Source organism: Taudactylus pleione, unplaced genomic scaffold, assembly GCF_031769625.1.
Source record: "Taudactylus pleione unplaced genomic scaffold, aTauple2 ptg000122l, whole genome shotgun sequence".
Lineage (NCBI taxonomy): Eukaryota > Metazoa > Chordata > Amphibia > Anura > Myobatrachidae > Taudactylus > Taudactylus pleione.
In genome coordinates, this window is record NW_028284524.1 from 4,238,040 (window position 1) to 4,258,485 (window position 20,446).

The 20,446-nt window shown below is 42.6% G+C and overlaps 1 protein-coding gene across 1 annotated transcript in view; it reads right to left on the minus strand.

Moving 5' to 3' along the window:
- MGAT5 (alpha-1,6-mannosylglycoprotein 6-beta-N-acetylglucosaminyltransferase) overlaps window positions 1-20,446 on the minus strand; it is a 129,669-nt gene that overhangs the window by 63,113 nt on the left and 46,110 nt on the right. The window contains exons 4-5 of the mRNA XM_088472276.1: window positions 9,068-9,144; window positions 7,900-7,989 (exon numbers count right to left, since the gene is read on the minus strand). Coding sequence (XP_088328402.1) covers window positions 7,900-7,989; window positions 9,068-9,144 — 167 coding nt within the window. The remainder of the gene's footprint in view (window positions 1-7,899; window positions 7,990-9,067; window positions 9,145-20,446) is intronic.

The window sequence follows — 20,446 nt, forward strand, 5'->3', positions numbered from 1 at the left end:
TGGAGTCTTGTAATGAATATGCACACTAGTAATAGGCACAATTCTAGGTAAGTCCTACAAGTTTTATATACTGTAGTGCAACTTTGGTTCATTTTTGGGGCGTGGGTCCCCCGGATTGCCTTTGTTGATCTGTTTCAGGGCACCACATTATAACACATTTTTCTTTTATAACACATTTTAACCCTTCACTGTTTGTTTATTATATATGTACCTCACTTTTTAGTTTCATTCTTTATATGCAGCAGTAGCTGCTCCTAACTATCTCTTTCACACTGCACTTTTCTTACTATGGCGGTGCCCTGGGGTGGCTTAGCTGGGCTAGTTTGGGGGTGTCCTGCGCTCTGGATTTGAATCGTAGTATGTTAGGGACCTACCCTACAGAGGTTACCTGGATATGGTGGGTAGGCTCATAACCTTGGCCAAGATTATGCTAAAAACCTCTATTGATTGCAAAATTGTATTGCATTTATATATTATTAATAATTTGGAGTTGTGCACCTGAGATTTGTCTGTTTTAGCTCCGGCCAATAACCACAGACTGCCCCCTCCCATATTCATCTTACAGCTCCGGCCAATAACCACAGACTGCCCCTTCCCCATTCCTCTTACAGCTCCGGACAATAACCACAGACTGCCCCCTTCCCATATTCATCTTACAGCTCCGGCCAATAACCACAGACTGCCCCCTCCCATATTCATCTTACAGCTCCGGCCAAAAACCACAGACTGCCCCTTCCCCATTCCTCTTACAGCTCCGGCCAATAACCACAGACTGCCCCTTCCCCATTCCTCTTACAGCTCCGGCCAATAACCACAGACTGCCCCTTCCCCATTCATCTTACAGCTCCGGACAATAACCACAGACTGCTCCCTCCCATATTCATCTTACAGCTCCGGCCAAAAACCACAGATCCCATATTCATCTTACAGCTCCGGCCAATAACCACAGACTGCCCCCTCCCATATTCATTTTACAGCTCCGACCAAAAACCACAGACTGCCCCTTCCCCATTCCTCTTACAGCTCCGGACAATAACCACAGACTGCCCCCCTCCCATATTCATTTTACAGCTCCGGCCAAAAACCACAGACTGCCCCTTCCCCATTCCTCTTACAGCTCCGGCCAAAAACCACAGATCCCATATTCATCTTACAGCTCCGGCAAAAAACCACAGACTGCCCCTTCCCCATTCCTCTTACAGCTCCGGACAATAACCACAGACTGGCCACCTCCCATATTCATCTTACAGCCCGGCTAAAAAACAGAGACGGTAACTCCACCATTAATCCTATAGTATAGGCAAAATAACAGATTGCCTCTCCCCTGCTCCTCATACAGCCCTGGGCAAAACCAATGGTTCCCACCCACCCATCCCTATTACAGACCAGGCCAAAAACCATGATCTGTGGGATGTGATTGGTCCTCTTGCTTACTCTCCTTTCTCCCATTGCCATTTCATATCTCTGTACTGCACAGTGGCAGAGCTCTGGGAGACACTGCTGTATGTACCAGCATCTTAGCAAACTGTTGTATGTCGGTGATGGCATAGCTTTAAGTTGCAGGCTCACTTTAATGTGTGTGCTTTTAACAACCCAGATCATTACTGAGGCTTCTATCATTACCAAAAATGGTTAAAAGTGTTTGTGTAATGGGTATGTTTTTCCATCTAGAAACTCCACGGACTTTGACGACATGGGAAAGCTCTAATCTATTTTACTTGGATTAAGTCTTGCAAAGTCAAACTAAAAAAGTATTAATGGAAATAGAATATAAGCTGGAAATACATGCCAAAACCTGCAAATCTAAGGGGAGTGATTTCCTGGGAGTCCTTAGCAAGGTGCTCTACAGCACTGAGCCAGTTGGTACTTTTAATACCCTGAAACAAAATGCAAAAGATTAAAATACTAAATAATATAGAGTATTAGGGGTCTGTTTACTAAGCAGTGTTAGGAGACTGAGTGAAAAGTGATAAGGTGCCAGCCAATCAGCTCCCAACTGTCATCTCACAGGCTGTGTTTGAAAAAATAACAGTTGGGAGCTGATTGGCTGGCACCTTATCACTTTTCACTCAGTCTCCTAACACTGCTTAGTAAACAGACCCCTTACTGTGTTATGGGGGGGTTCCACTAAGCGATTTAAGCAAGCGATTGCACGATAACGATGTCGGTATCGTGCAATCGCTTGCAAATCGCGCATGCATCGGGGATGTTTTGGACGGAAGCGATCCGCGATGCGCGTGCCCGTGGGTCGCTTCCAACATTGTCCGTACATGCAGGTCAACCTGACGATCTCATCAGGTTCTGCGTGTGCGGGGTTGAGGGATGTGCCGGGACTGAACGAGTGAACGTTCAGTCTAGGCACATCACTAGCTATACAAACGACAGCACGATTGCAATGTCGCAATCGTGCTGTCGTTTGTATATCGCTAAGTAGATACCCCCCTTTAGACAGTGATTAGCTACACCTTTGTATTTACTTTGTAATTTAATGTTATTTGTGCAGGATATTTAAGGAGCATATTGAATTTAGAAAATAAGGGATATTACTGGTTCTTTCTAAGGCTACACACCTAAACGACCGGCAATCGTGCTGATATACAGGACAATTTGCCTGCACCGTGGACATCGCATGATTGCCGGTACACACTTAAAAGATTTAATGAACGATGGAACAATCACTGTTCTGTCTTTCATTAATCTGTACAGCCACACATGCGATATCGAGTGATTGACTGTGCAGCACAGCCAATCACACGATGTAGCATGCAACAGCGGGAGCGCGCAAATCGGGCATACACACTGCACGCTCGGCCCGATTTGGCCAAATCATGCTAATATCGTCCTGGTGTGTATGCACCCTTATGCATTTGGTTTTGCTCACCGGTTTTAACTTTCTAATGCTAAGATTGGATATAGGTTGGTTCTGGCCAAACTCAGATAAAAACATTGTGCACAATAGGTACATACATACCAATGACACAGCTAAACACACACATTAGTAGAAAGTGTTCTTATATTGTGTGGCTGTACAATTTCCCATATTGCATTGGGGCCATGGGGAAAAAGAAAGCAGTTTCCTACCCGAGCTAACCATTGAAGTATGCATCCTCTCCTAACAACTGAGGACATGTTTTAAGTTGATGAAAAAGCTATCTAATGAGTATATGACATTTTTGTTAACTGGATTCTGTAAAACTATACATTATAAAACAGTCATTTACTTTTTTTCGATGATCCACTTTTTCCATCCCTTGTGCAAAACACAGTTTTAATTTTTTTTTTTTTAAAATGATGTGCCTGTTATTTTTCAGCTCTGCCCTGTACTTAATGTTCTGTATCAAATAATCACATCCTGCCTTTCAGGCTCATCTCCACATGCATCTTCTCACCTTGTCCTCAGTGCCATCTGCAAGCAGCAGGGCTGGCAATCTGCTTGTTCTATTCTGCGCCGTGCCCAGCCAGATAAAGAGCTGAGCTCTTTGCTCAATACCACGCTCGTATTGCTGGAGAAATGGCGTTACAGCATGCTGGCAATATTTACATGTGCATAAGGTGGCCTCTTGAAATAAATGTGAATGGTTTCCCTTGTACATATACAATTTGAATGGGCATGTCCTCTAACCCTTCTGATGGATGCAACACCTGTCTTTTTAAAACATTTATTTTCTTACTACCTTTACAAGTAAAGCAATGATTTTGATTTTAAAAGAAAAAAAAAAAAGAATCATCTTCGTCCAGTAAGACAATAAGCCACCACTTCTCTTGTCAAAACCACATAATATAGGGGAATATGGAGCAGGTGCAGTTTCCGTAACGGATTAAACTTAAAGTCAAATCCAATTTAAGCTGTAAACAAGCAGTTATTGGACTCAGGTGTTTGTCATGCGACCTGAAATTCTAAGTTTATAAGATTCCCCTAAAGCATGCAGTACAATTTTCCCTGAAATCACCCCAGATAATACAGCATGGCAGACCGGCACATTATAATCTCACTTGTTAAATACCTTCAGCACATGTCAAATAACACTCAGGTGCTAGATGTTTGGTGGGAATCTCTGGCACAAGGAGAAGGGGGAGGACACTTGTCTAAAAACGCTATTACTAATGAAAATCAGTGGTTTTTATTATTTCCCGGGTACATTTAATCAATATTTTTAGATAAAATAAAAGTTACTCTTTAAGTTATAGCTGCTGGTGCACTACATAAGGGCTTGTTTTTTTTTACTCGGTTTATTCAGTATGATAGCAGACAGTGTCCGCAGCTCGTTTGGACGATTCATCAATCTTAAAATGAATACTAATGCGTGGCCCTTTTGAGGTTACAGTGCTACATATGTGGCCCTTGAAGTGTATCAGGTGCCCAACAACAGTCTGAATTATTACTTTCTTAAAGTGGGCTTAATTTGTGCCCATAGTAAAGGACACTTCTCAAAACTGCTGGAAAAGTGTTAAAGTTCATTTAAGTTATATTAATGAGCAGTGGGCGGTTTCTAACTTCTGTGAGGAGGGGGGCTGCCCGCTGTGCTGCTTTCCGGCCCCAGACTGCAGGGTCCTGCAGTACCAGGGGGAGAAAACACCTCCTCTGGGACTGCCTGTCCTGTGTGAGATTGGCAGGTAGTGCTTCTAATGGGAAGTCACAGCCAGTGAAGCCAGTACGTACATACGCACTGCAGCTGGCTCAATGGAGATGGCAGATTTAGGAATTCACCAGCACTATGGACCAATATACCGGAAACCTGGCCTATACGCTTATGTGAATTATCCAATGGTACGGTGTTAGCATTTTTTAGTAAAAAAAAAAAAAAGTCACTTAAAATGCATGTCATACTCCAGTGCATTTATTTGTAACTTTATTACAAACATCTACAGCTTACTTGGGGCTCTCTAGGTTTTCAAAAGCACTTATCTGCAGTCAATGCAAGTCGCTAGAAGAAGATGCACTCTAATTTGGAACACTAACGCACTGATCTAAAGCTAACACAAGCAACAGTGGTTGTAGTGTCGTATCCATTTACATGCCTCTTCCTACTAATAAAAAAACGAGAGTGAAATACATGCTATTAACATCATATTCATCTTCTAAATATAAATACAACATTTAAATTGTAAATAAAGATATTTAGATGATTAAATGTACCGTATGTGTCTCTCTTTGCTGTTAATATTTGGTAGAAAAGTCAAAAAGAATTCCTCTCCCAATAGTCATGCTAAAACTACCTGTACTACTTTGTAATATTTTAGCAACATTTCTAAACAACAAGGTGTTTATTTCACTCCCCATCAAACCATACATTCAGTACATTTCGCTGTCCAGCTATCTCCATCTCAGAAATATCTCCAGCAGCAGATCCTCTTCACTCTGGAGCAACCAAGACCCTCATCCACTCACTGGTCATCTCTTGACTGGACTATTGTAACCTTCTCCTATCTGGTCTCCCAAATCTCTCCCCTCCAATCTGTCCTCAATGCTGCTGCCTGGCTCATCTTCCTCTCCAAATGAACTGCACCTGCCTCCCCTCTCCTACAGGCTCTACACTGGATAGCCTTCATAACCCAACTCAAACTCTTCACACTCAATGACAGAGCCCTCAGCCAATCCTCTCCTACTTACATCTCTGACCTCACCTCCCTTCACACTCCCACCAGCTTCACTCCACAAATGAACGCTGCCTCTCCTCCCAACTGATTACTTCCTTCTACTCCCGCCTCCAAGATATTTCCCATGCTACTCCCTACCACTGGATCGCTCTCCCTAAGAGGCTCTCCACCTCTCTTTCAAAAGGACTCTTAAGACACAAGCTTATCAGCTCTCATCCTAATCCACTGCTCCATGCTCACTGTCTCTCCGCTGTCTGTCTTCCACTCCCCTTTAGATTGTCAGTTGTCATGAGCAGGGCCATCTTCCCTCATGTGCTTTTCCTTCTCTCACTTATACAGTCATCACCTCCCCACTGTCAACAACCGTTAATTTGAAGAGCTTAATACTAATTGACTGGCAAGCCATTCCTCCAGTGTGTGTTGTACTGGGCACTGATGTTGTGAGTAAAGCTGCCCATCCACTAGGCGATTAAACCTAGCGATGGAGCGATAACGACGGTCGTTATCGCTCCATCGCTTGGTAATCATCCGCAAATCGGGCAGTAAAAGGTTAAAAACGACCAGCGATGCGCACACCCGCTGGTGGTTTTTAATATCAATCATCGCCCGAACATGACGGTCAACCTGACGACCGCCGTCAGGTTGCTATGTTCGGGGATGATTGATCTGCATGCACTGAACGTTCAGTGCATGCAGTTCACCCCACGGGAGACGACGGCATCATAATTGTGCCATCGTCCCCCACATCTCCTAGTGGATGGGCAGCTTTAGGGAATGCCTGGTACAGTGACTTATTTATAAACATTTATGTACACAGTACCATCAGACTCTGCAGCCCTTTATAATAGGAAACCACATTGTAATCAAGATTGGGTATTAACAACCAGATGAGAACATTTTCTTACCTTCACAGGAAGCCAATACAAATTGCTAAATACAACAGTTTGATATTTAAGGTGCCCATCCACTAGAAGATTAAGTTCAGCGATTGAACGATAACAATCGTTTGCAAAAATGTCTAAAACTACCAGCGATGCGCGTGCCCACTGGTCGTTTAGACATTCATCATCGTGCAAACATGCTGGACAACCTGACGATAATGTCATGCTGAGCATGTTTGCAGATGATTGATGAGCCTGCACTGAATGACTGCTCGTTCAGTGCAGTCTCATCACAGACAGACAAACGACTGCACGATTACAATGTCGTAATCGTGCAGTCATTTTCATGTCTGCTAGTGGATGGGCACCATTAGCCTCTCAGTGAGTGAAAACATTCTTTGTCCCTAAAGATGTCCATCTCAAAACATTGTGGATCAAATCAACCCCCACAATATCCTGGACTAATTGTAGCCACATATACTATATACTGGTGGAAGAATGGCATCCAGTCCATGTATGACTCTTCCATCACCACCCTATTTGGTAAAGACCCTCACAACTTAACCACCCTTACAGTAAAGAACCTTTTTTATGCTGAAGTTTTCTTCCATTCACAACCAACTGATGTTCCTTGGAATGAAAACTCCATTAGACAAATCTTTGTGTGCCAGCAAGTACCTCATTGCCATGGTCAGAACATGCTCTCATCTACTTCAGTTCTAAAGAATTTTAACACTTTGTGCAGTACAGTGATCAGAGCTACACAATAATTATACCCTTTATGGCTCTGGTCACAGTAACTCACCATGTCTCTGTGCCTTACAGCTGTAATCTACAGCAACCTGTTCTATAATGGGGGGTATCCACTAAGAGATTTAAACAAGCGATTGCACGATAATGATGTCGTTATCGTGCAGTCGCTTGCAAATCGCACATGCATCGTGCATGCATCGGGGATGTTTTGGACGGAAGCGACCCGGCTTCCGACATCGCCCGTACATGCAGGTCAACCTGACGATCTCGTCAGGTTCTGCATGTGCGGGGATGAGGGATGTGCCGGGACTGAACGAGTAAACTTTCAGTCTAGGCACATCACTAGCTATACAAACGACAGCACGATTGCAAAGTGGATACCCCCCCATTAGACTTTCAAAATCACTCAAGCAGGCTCTCAACCACACACCTTTATCAATGTAGAGAGGAAATAAAACATTATCAGTAGGTTGCATTGGATGTGTCCATCCCTTGCTTAAAGGCAGAGCAAATGTGGAGCACAAAGTGGTAGCAGCCATTTTGTGGACTGAACCAATATTGCAGAGAATGCACTTGATAAACAGTAGAATACCAATGGAGGTAAACTAAACGAAGAGCCAATGAAAATCCTCTATTGATACACATTGAAGGATCCACTCATACGCACCTCACTGAGGTAAATATAAAAAGAGCAGGTAGAGCCATCAACGCCATAACTGGAGTAACACACGTCAGATCGCCACATGTCCTTCATCCACTGAGGGGGGAGAAAAATAAAAGGAACACAGAATATGAATTTAACACGATTACCATAACATGAAATAAAAAACACTCTGCATAAATTATTAAATAACCAAGTTGCATTTGTGCTGACAAAACATTCTGCAATATGAATGGCCGGATCTACAAGGTCTCTTCCATCAAAACTGTATGCAATGCAAAATGGCTGCACACATTCCCCCAAAATCTGCAGGTTAGCTGGTGATCTCAAACATGGACCTGGTCATTGTTTTTGCTGGATTAAATCCCATTACATTTTGATAATGTAGGATGGGGCAACACATTGAAATAAATGGGCAATTTGTTTAAATAGGACCACATTAGCCAACCACAACTGTATGCATGTAGCCAGCAAGGATACTAAATTTACATGCTCCCACAATTGGCTTGCTGTGTCAGAAGTTGAAATATTAAAAGGGAAAGTGGACCAATCACCAACTGATGGGCGAACAAAAATAAAATCTGTAATCTAGTACATAAATAGTGTTTAGCTTGGAGAAGTTATAGCTAGACACATTAGTCAATGTATACGGGTAACAGAGAGAAGGTCACATGAGCACTTTAACAGCTAAATTAGTTTTTAAAAAGCAGAGGGCAACGTTCTGAGCAAGTGTCCAGGGGGTATAATAAAAATGCTCTCGAATTAAAATATTGCGGAAAGTAAAAAAAAAAACCTTCAGGGTACCATGCTACAAAGATTATTTTAAGAATTCATTATGAACCGAGAGCTGTAATACTGCTGTGCGTCTCCAGCAGAGACAAAGTCTCTTGTGTGCCATCGCCCTTAAGCTGTAATAATACATTTACAAAAAAAAACTCAATGCTGAACTGCATTGTTTTGTCTGCTAGACACACTTCTGAAACAGTCTGCTCGCTAGTTTCTAGACGGGCTGTGTGGAGACAATGGTGAACAAAAGATTGGAAACTGCAGAAAAAAAAAGTACATAAATAAAACACATTTTGTTTTTAGGATTCACCTGAACTACAAATTCCAGATGCATGTAATACAGGTCATACAAGTCATATAGAAAAGATACAAAAACTGACTTTTTTACCTTTACTTTACCCTCACAGTGAGGATAGCCATCCATGGGAGGCAAATCACACTGTTCTTGGGCCCCGTTAATGAGATCTGTAGATAGAAAAGCAGAAGTCACATTAACTTATAACAACTATTAGAGATATCAAAGGCCACATACAGATATGTCCTCATACATCTAGTCTCCTTGCGCGTTAAACAGTCCTTCTAGTCGTGCCATGACATGCCATAACTTGGTAGTGCAGAGCGTCTTTTAGTGCTTCGAATTAGTCTTATTCTCACAGCGATGTGAACAGGACGCACAAGCAGCTTCTGCCTAGTACATTAGTGCCTATATTCTCTATGCGACTGCGGTTGCTTCTGTATGAGAAACGCTACGTTACAGTGTCACAGTCGCTGACACTAATGTAGCATTTTGCACGTGGTCATCTGATGTTAACAAGTATCTCTTAATATAAAGGTGGTACCAAGGGATGCAGTCATAATCCCGGTGTGCGGGATGCCGGCGTACCCAACTCGTGCCAAATAGGTTACACAGTAAAATGTTTATTCTCAAGTATAAACTGAGTGTATGCATTTTATTCTGTACCAAGATGGTAGACAGTTCTTTTGATTTAATATTTAACAGGTTGAAAAAACTGTCAAAACTGTTGGATGTATCCATGGGTGCAGACAGCACAGCCTGAGAAGCCATGCTGAAGAATAGGTGCTACATTTCAAATAACTCTTACAAAGCTGTCGCTGAAAGAAACAAGAACTGTCTGAAAAATGGGAGACATGAACACAGTCGATTCCTGCATAGAAACTAGATACTTGTGTTATTATGGTTTACTTCAGGGAAAAGCAAATAGTGCTTGGAAGATGCATTTTACTTTGATTATAAAATACAGCAGAAGAGATTAAAAATCCCCTTTTCAACTCCAGGACGACCATGGGCTTGTTTATGACAGCCGTCAGTTACTGCACTGGTTGGGGTATTTGCATTTCCTTCTAAGAGCAATGACGCCTCTGCTTCCTCAGAACTGTCCAGCAACAGTTATCTTGAACATCTTATTGTGTAAATATTGTGACTCACTAAATGCAGAGGTGAAATTACAGTGAATTTTTCTTACATTGACTGAATCATTTACTGCAGATCGTTCACTTTACAGCATGGAACTAGCCCAGCCACTGACCTGAAGACCTTGCTTTGGGAACCAGCTATAGAGTATTGTACTAATCACATATCAACTGGTCAGAACCAGTCACGGTAGAGATGGGAAATGTCTAACTACTTTTCAGTTATCATTTGTAGAACTCCGCTCTGTTTAATGACCCTCTCGCAGGGATAAAACATCCAATATTATGCAGATTCCATGTTGTATACCTCCCAGACATGCACCACTGGTTGTGGAATCTGTATCTAGTTTAAATCATGATCTTACATATTTAACAAAAAGAAGTAAAACCAATGGTTACTGGGATTTTACTTTAATGGTAATAGACCCACCACTGCGTGTCCAAAACATAAAGCAGAAAAATAACCCAGGCACTGAAGAGTGCAGCTGTGTGAGGGAGTCACTCTCACTACAACACATGAAAAGGCAACAGCTACCGTAGAATCTGAAGGTTAAAGGGGTCTATTTACTAAGCAGTGTTAGGAGACAGAGTGAAAAGTGATAAGGTGCCAGCCAATCAGCTCCCAACTGTCATTTTTTCAAACACAGCCTGTGAGATGACAGTTGGGAGCTGATTGGCTGGCACCTTATCACTTTTCACTCTGTCTCCTAACACTGCTTAGTAAATAAACCCCAAAGTAACATTCACTCAGAACAGTTACACTCAAAATAATTTTTTTAATAAAAGGCAATGATAATAAAGAACACAATAAAACATTTATACATATCAAATTTCCATATTAGCTGTATGATAGTTGAATAGTATTAGGCAAAAAGTCCCAATAGATTATAATGGACAAATTAAAAGATATATATTTCTTCCAAAGTCCCGGGATCAGACCACTGAAATAATTAGCAGCAAATAAGTCCTTATGGAAGTGTCTGAATATCGATGAAAAGTCAATTAATTAGCAGCAATGAGAGTCTTTATAGGTTTGGTAAAATACTATTCAACTGAAATGTGATCTGTATAAATGTTGGATTGTGTTCTATTTATTTATTTTTAGTGTAACTGTTCTGAGTGAATTTTACTTTACCCTTCAGATTCTGCGGTTGCTATTGCCTTTGAGTGTCCAGAACGGTCTGAACTCTGATCAAATTTATCCAAATGTCATGGATGGTGTCACCTGTACAACTGAGCCCCGAACAACTAAATGTAAGGGCAGCATCCCAGTCAAGGGCATTAGGTGAATAAACTGCCGTCACCTGACGCCACAGAGAATTCTTTATAGACTAATGGATAACGAGTGATAAATCAAAGGCGTTTGTAGCCACGACGATGGCTCACCTACATACATGTACAATACTAGCATATGCATATATTGCAGAATAAAGACTGACAAATACAGCCACAATGATTTACATTTAAGTGTAGTACATAGCAGCAAGATGAATCACTGAACGCTTGCAGCATTGACACTAGGAAGGTATTATTACATTAAGATTGCTATGTAAACAAATGTCTGTTTACTCGTTCCCCTTTCCTATTACAGTACATGCACATACATTTCTGCTACTAGCTGTGCAATAAAGGCCCCCATATACGATGCAATTTTGTTACACTATTTGGCCATTTTAGATCGATTGGAACGACCAATCGTGTAAAAAGTGCCATGTGTGGGGATGATCACGATGCCGATGCGCGCCCCCGCCATCGTACATAGTCGACGCTGATCAATTGAGCCGGCAGAAAGATATCGACCTATCTTTCACGATTTGGTACACATCGTTTCGTGTGTGTGTGCATGATGAACGATGCGATAGATATGTTGTCACTTTTCCTCCCATCATTTAAATTCCAGCATGGTGAGGATTTCTATAAACGATATATCGTATACGACCCATCTATATCGTTAGTCGTTTGTACAATCGTTCCACGTGTGGGAGCGGGAAGCCAACGGACGTAATCCCGACCGCCGCCTTCCAGACTGTCTAATCCCGACGCCTGTCATTAGACCTACACCGGGGGCCCGACGCCCGGCTTAGCGATCGAAGGTAAGCAGGGCGCCGACAGTGCAGGGGGGGGGGGGAGGGTTAGGTTAGGGGGTCCCGGGGGGGACTTAAGGTTAGGTACCCCCCTGGGAGGCTAGGTTTAGACTAGGGAAAGGGGGGTCAGGGTTAGGCTGCGGGGAGGGGGGGGGCTAAGTTTAGGCACTTGGGGGGGGGGGGGGGGGGTTAGGGTTAGGCACCCCTAAGGGAGGGTTAGGGGTAGAATTAGGTTAGTTAGTACTTACCTTAGGACGATCGGGATTTCCTCCTGCTTCGAGCTGCTGCTGTCGGGATTTGAGCATGGCCGGCGGTAATTCATACTGATTCCGTGGGCACAATATCGTTTGACTGGGAGAGTTCAGGAATTCAAGGGAAATCACAAATCGCACTGTGTATGGGGGCCTTAAGAGTGTAGAACAAATACTAAAAATAAGATTAGCACAGTCACAACACCCGTCTGTATTAGACTTCCTATTTTCTTTTGAATAGAAAATGTGTACAATTATTGTGTGTGTTTCAGTTACACCTCAGCCGGTGGGAGAATGAAAAACACAGCACTGCAATACAGGAATATATACACAATGACACAGAAGGCTAGATGTTCCTGCTAAATTAGGTTTGAAGATTTTTGTTACATCATATTTGCCTATTGACTGAACCCCATCACAGGAGGAAAGCAGCAGCCCATTGTGCTCCCCTCCATCTCACTTACTGTTGGAGGGCTCTGGGTAAGAGAGGGGGAGGCTGGGTGGCTCCAATGTTCGCCTCCAGTGCAGTGTGGGCCGGGGTCCAGGTGGCAGAAGGGATCCTCCGAGCAGTGAGCTGGATTGTGACGTGGCCACTAAGTCGCACTGCATTGAAACATCAGTGCAGCGCGACTTTCTGCCGCTTCACAGTGCAGCGTGGCATGGGAATTATGCTGGGGTGGACCACTCGAGAAATACATTGTGGGGAGAACACTGTGCCTACTTTTGAAAAATCATCTTGGGGATTATGAAAGCAGTTATTTTTTTAGTATCTTAAACATACTTGCCTACTTTCCCTGAAGGTCCGGGAGACTCAAGATTTTTCAGGTACAGGTTGAGTCTCCCATATCCAAATATTCCGAAATACGGAATTAGTTTGGCATGACTTATAATGAAATCTTTAATTTTTGATGGTTCAATGTACACAAACTTTATCTAAGGCACAAATTATTAAAAATATTGTATAATATTACCTTCAGGCTGTGTGTATAAGGTGTATATGAAACATACATTTCATTTCTGTACACAAACTTTGCTTGAGCCACAAAATTATTGAAAATATTGTATAAAATTACCTGCAGGCTGTGTGTATAAGGTGTATATAGAACATACATACATTCTGTGTGTATATTTGGGTCCCATTCCCAAGATATTTCATTATGATATGCAAATATTCCAAAAAACTGAATATTCAGTTATCCAAAATACCCCTGGTCCCAAGCATTTTGGATATGGGAGACTCAACCTGTAGTCCCTCGGATGAGTGGGCAGGATTGAAATAATAATACCTGGAACTGCAGGGAGGTGGTGTGGCCAATATGACAATTCAATGAGAATGGTGTCATTTTAACCCTGCCCCCTCCCTACAGACCCATGAACAATAGGTGGGGGCCTAATAGCGTGAAGAGCCCGGCCCAGCCTTCTCTCGGAAAGGAGAAAGGAAATTGCCAAGTATGATCTTAAATGACCCCCTCTAACCCTCTCCCTTCCACCAGGTTTATACAGCTAGTCACACATCCTCTATAATTCATCACACATCTTGGGCACACATCTTCCTCATTCTTCTACCTAGTGTTTACCTCCTTGGGGAGGGGGGGTTAGTGAAGATAGAAACTATGTGTTATGCTGGGTACACACTGGTCGACCAATTGATCAGCCAATATATCTGCTGGCCATTGGTCAGTGTGTACAGGTGATATCTGTGTGAACCGCGTCGTACAGACATATTGCATTGGCGATATTTTTAGCTCCCCCCCCCCCTTTTTTTATTATGACTTTTTTTTTTACTTTACTTACATACATATTCTCTCTATTATATTTTACCTATACATTCTGCTTGCTCCATATCTTAATTTAATCCATATATTAAACAGTGCACATCTACTTGATCTAGTTCTACCTCTTCCAATATACATATACCCATTTCCTTCCAATACACTTCCTGTACATCTCATCTCCACTCAACCATCCCCACACCATAGTCATACACACTTTACACAAAAGCGCTCTATGGGGTCTATTTACTAAGCAGTGTTAAGAGAGAGTGAGAAGTGATAAGAAAGTGATAATGTGCCAGCCAATCAGCTCCCAACTGTAATCTCAGCTGTGTTTGAAAAATAACAGTTGGGAGTTGACTGGCTGGCACCTCATCACTTTTCACTCTGTCTCCTAACACTGCTTAGTAAATAGACCCATATATACCTCAATATTAACATTATTTTTACAACCATCAGAGCTGCTAACAAGGTAAGCACAGTTCAAATAACCCACAGCTAGAATCTTCAGGAAGATCATCACTATATCAGGGAATTTCCCTGACATTCGGGGAGAGTTGGCATGTACGTGCTTCTTCCTGAATGCTGCAGGATAAACTTTTTACAACAACCTTTAACAATTTTCATAGAAAAACTTCCTCCTGCAGTTTTTAAACTTTTACACACTGTCCTCTGCATTGCTTAAACCCTTTAATATGGATCAGTTCCTGGCCTTAGTGGGCGCATGCCACAAATCAGGTCTTAATGTGGCCTACAGTCTCCACAAATTTAACACATTTTCAAAACATATTGAGACAGTTTCTGAGTTTGGAGCAAATAAAAAACAAACAAAAAAAAAACAACAACTTTGCACCTTGGCCACCAAAACATGCAGTCCCGATCTCAGTGGCTGGCTCACACAGACGCACTGCGATGCATACGCAAAACGCAACAATCGGCTGATTACGTGCATATTAGCAACTGCAATCCAAGCTCAATCAGGCCCTAAGTGCCCAGAGCAAAACAGCTATGACGCACCCGGAAATCGCGACCAGCCCTGAAGCTCTACCTAATGTGTATTACTGCACACAACTCTGAAGGGGGAAGCAGAAATCTGCAATAAATGCAGCCTCAGGGGTAGTCGCAGGAAATAAACGAGTAGCTCCTGGGCACTAAGGGGTCTATTTACTAAGCAATGTTAGGAGACAGAGTGAAAAATGATAAGAAAGTGATAAGGTGCCAGCCAATCAGCTCCCAACTGTCATCTCATAGGCTGTGTTTGAAAAATGACAGTTGGGAGCTGATTGGCTGACACCTTATCACTTTCTTATCACTTTTCACTCTGTCTCCTAACACTGCTTAGTAATTAGACCCTTCAAATGAATAGCTTCCAAAAGAGAGATTATTTTACAACAGATTTATGGGGCATCATGTGGATTCCTGTCCCTAGGTTTAAGGACACTTGGCAATATAGTCTACACCACTTCAACAAGATTTTTAGATTTTTCTATGCATTTATTCTTTTATTATACTACTGTCATAGTGCTGGCAGACAGGGCTTGCTATGAAGGAGCAGTCATTGCAATGCTCTAAAGACACAAAGGTGACACTTTGGGCTCGATCCAATTAGGTGCGATGTGCCGTGGCAACGGCGTTAAAACGCTGGCAATGGCCCGGCACATCGCACCCTTCGCAGCCCGACTCGCCACTGAATTCGCCTGAATTTGGGCGGTGAGCACTTTCAGGTGAATCTGGGCAGCCGTCAAGCATGGCCACTGTCGCGAAGACCCGCACACGCGAGTACATCGTATCTAATTGGATAGAGCCCTTTGCATCCGAGTAGTGCATGAAGCCGACATTACAGGAGTTAAGTAATTTTTGTATGGCGGATGCAAGAAATACCCTAAAAACTCATACGAGTGAATGAGTTAAATTGTGTGTACTCACTAAGGCACAGTTGCAACCGAGACACACGGTATTAGAAACATACTGGAGGCTATTCAGATGTATGTACATGGTATGTCTTATGAGCGTGTGGCTAAACTAGTTATGTACCCAGACACTTAATCACTCACACTGAAGGCCATATGTAAATGAAAAATCTGCACCTGTCATAGGACTGGTGGAAGGGTCGATGGTGGGGGGCATGGGCTGCACTCTGAAGATGGCGGCTGCATAACTCATTGCTCCGGTCAGACCAGCTCAAATCTTAACCACTGCCTGGCTTCCTTGTGCCCTTGGATCTGGTTTTCTTACTTTCCCTGCAGGACGCCGGGCGCCGTCTATGAGACTACAAAATCCATTCCACTCTGTTGCGCCTGTTCCAGGGATCTAGCATGCGCTCCGAAACAACCACTGCTGCACTTGCCAATACTCAGTGGCCTGCTGACTCTCGCTGGGCGGCTACCCTCTTCACTCCAGTGCCTGCAAATCTTCCATCACTGAGACAGAATAATCTCCCCTACTGTGCTGGTTGCTGCCTTGAGACTTGCTCCTCTGCTAGATCCTGCTTCCTTCACTGCTTCAGCAGAGAGCCGGAGACAGGGATTGGGACTGGAGACCCATGTGCAGAACACCGGCACAGCTCTCCACCTATAAGAGGAAGCTTCAATGGTGCGACCGACGGTGGTTCTTAAGATGCACCAAGCGGTATTACAGCACCAATAGACGCTCAAATTGGGCATCTCAATCCTTACACATTCAGACACATACTTGTACATTTGGCTGAAGAGCTTATACTAGCGTTAGCATAAAGTCACAGATGCGACTTTTTACAAGAGACGCTAAAGTGGTCGCAGCAGTATGTGACTCGGGCCCTCTCTGAATATAGACAGTCCTCTCCTACGATAAACAAATGGTGTGGATAGAAATTAGGCACCTAATTTCTATCCACCCCATTTCTTTATAATGATCATTGGTTCCGGGGTAGAACCTGGACAGAATTTGGCTGCTCTGCTACTCAGAAGAGTCAGCCCACAGTTTGCATTGTAAGTCTTCTTTTCCTGTCGTGCACTGGGTTCACACCAGTGATGGACAACTGGAGACACTTCACCCTCTGACCTGCAAAAGGGTTGTACATTACCCTTAACCTTTGTAAATTAAAATAGATTTAAATCAAAGAAAGACACCTATCTGTAATAACATATCAGGGGTCATTTTAAGCAAGATAAGCTATAACAAACAAATCTATAAATAAAGCAGGAAAGAGCTCAGGTCCATATGTGTAGCTCAGAGGGCTGTATTGGGGCCCTAGGGCCAACTTTTGCCCATCAACTAGCACTACATTAAATGCCAATCACAGTTAGGGTTCCAATATAATTTTTTGTATGATTTGGTTCCATTCCATATGAGAAGGTCACCGCTGGGTGGAGAGTCCACATAACTCTTCCAATCATATTAAAGACCATGGCCCCAGAAGTCCCATATTAGTAAATCTGACCGTGTGTCTTGACCACCAACATGAATATACTACAAAGATCGTCTCAAGGTTCATGGAAATGTGGCACAGTCCTGTTTTCCAATTGCTACCATAAAAAAAAAATATATGAAAGCTTCAGCACATGGAAAATGCCTGTAGGAACAGCTACTCTTTCAGAACAAAATAAATGAGCCTTTCAGGAAGGAGGAAAGAAAAAAAAATGAAATAAAATGTAGCCGCTGCCAGCAAACTGTGGTCGATTTATAGATCCAAAAAACAAAATAAATGCCAACTAAATGTTTTGCTAGGCATGGTTTCCTTATCTGTCTATTTAGTAACGGTTTCCAGCATGAAAGGTGAGATGTTCTAGAGAAAGAACAGATGTCTTATTTATCCGTTCCTTGATACTGAACAAAGTATCCAGTTCTCAACCTCCAACGTAACATTCAGTAGTTATGCAGCGACAGAAAGGTGCTCAAGCACTTCAACACCCAGCTGAGGCATGACGTGACCTATGGTTCTATGCAAAATGTTTATGGTCAAATTGTATGCCTCTCAGAATCAAAGTGAAAATTCAACCTAGACAGGGCACAAACATACAGGACATCAGTGACGTGCAGTGAGGTCAATGGCTGGGGAGGCACACATGTATAACAGTTTTTATATCAAAACTCTGGAGCATGACAGGGAGTATGACAGGGGAGGCTCGGCCTCCCCTGCCTACTCGGACTACGCGTCCCTGCATGACATACTGTATGTGCACAATATAGAGACACCATTATTAGATGTATGTAACAGGTTGAATGTTGATTTACAAAAGTTTGGGCACCCTTCCAATTGATTAATTAACCTTTAAAAACTTTATTTGTAAATCCTTAAATGATGCATCATACCACTCCTGATTGCAAACAAAAACTATGGTGGTTACTCATATCAGCTTAATGACATAGCACAGGTGTAAAGGGCCACATAGCCACATAGTAAAGGGCAGGTTTACACTGAACACAGAAAAAAAGGGATTTACCCTCCAGCAAAATCAACAAAAAATACTTAAATCCTACATGATAGAGATTCAGAGGTATTAGTTACATACATTTGCAAATATATGAATAAGCGCCATGCCATCGTCAAGACTCCTATATACTGGCATCCCTAACATTAAGGGGTTCACGTCCGAGAAGCAAGGTACCCAAAAAAATTCCAGCCAAGGACCATTCCCAGGGCATCACACGAAAAGGGGAAAAACGTGATAGTGAAGTGTAAAGAATAGAGGTGAAGAGATAAATCAATAAGTGTTAATGAAATGAGAAAGAATTAAAATTACAAATAATAAACAATTAGAAAAGTGATAAAAAATATCTATGTGAATTAAGTGGTGATGCCCTTAAAAAGGTCCAGCCAGAACAACCCCCACTCCCAAACGCTCACCCCAAAATAATTATTGCTACATAATAGTAGCACCCACTCTGGGTCATATAATTACAAATTGGTGTGCTACATAATAACAGCACATGTATAAGCTGAGAGCTGACTCACCTTGGAGGTACCCCAGAAACTTCCACATGGCACTATAAGGACCAACACATCCTCCCAATGCTGGCTCCCTTCATGCCTCTCAAGACTGCAAACAAAAAGTATGGTGGTCGCTCATACCACTCCGGATGTTGTGCCCAGTCTCAGCAACCATGGACTCCTCTAGTCAAGTCACAGAGGACTTGAAAATAAACCTATTATACTGCTAGAAAACAGGTGAAGCCTCTATATTAATGTTTCTAGCTTAGGAATTCCGCTGTCCAACACATCAACACCAAATGAGCAATATGGAGGACAACAGTTTGAAGTTAAGATCTGGAAGACTGAAGAAAAAAAAAAATCACCAATTTAATTGGCCTATGATGTAAAGTAGGGTTGTGTGGCAGCTGGTGGGCACAGGAATGATTGAGCAGCTGTACAGAAGAATGGTTTCCACTAAATATATACGAATTAGAGTAACTAATATCCAACTTCACTTTCAACAATACAATTGTTAGAGCCGGTGGCAGTCAGTGCCAGGCTCCTGATGGAGCAATTCAACTGTTGCTCAGTTAGGGCACGATCAGCCACAGGCGCTGGCATTTCTAATGGCATTTCTACTCACTCCCACCTGAGGAGGTGAGCAGAAATGTGCAAAAAGTCTGTGGTTTGGGTGCCTTAACCAAGACTTTAGAGGGGTTTAGCCACTGTTTGTAGCTAAACCCTGTTTATTTGGAAATAAGTGTGATAATTAATCGGCACCCAAAAACAATTGAATTGATACATTTGGGCCCATTAATTATCAAGATGCCCAAAGCAATTGAATCACCCCCAATGATTGAAAACGTACCTCAGCATCATAAAAATCTATACACACGTATAGCAATTAAAGAATTATGTTTCAAAATAACCCTCACAGTTCGCATAATTGTAGATTATAGTAAATCAGTGGGCGTGCCAAAACTTTAACTGTTTTATCACCCCAAAGCTGTTAAATTTAGCAAATCTAGTATAACAATGGACCCTGATCTTTATTATATAATCACATTTATGTTTAAGTGCACGCCAGAACAAATGTGTACGTTGCTGCGATTTAATAATGTATATGAGTGCTGCACCCCCGCAGCCACCTCTGCAGGATGCCCGCTCTCCCGCTTGCCATTACTCTCTAGCACACACAGCCAGCTGCCAGGACCGTTAGCAGCTGAGCAGAGGGAAGAAGCGGCAATAGAACGTGACAGGCAGGCGTTGCAGCCAAACACCAGATAGTAACAGTAGGTGGGCAGGGAACTGGTGACAGAGCATGGTGTTTATGTGAAG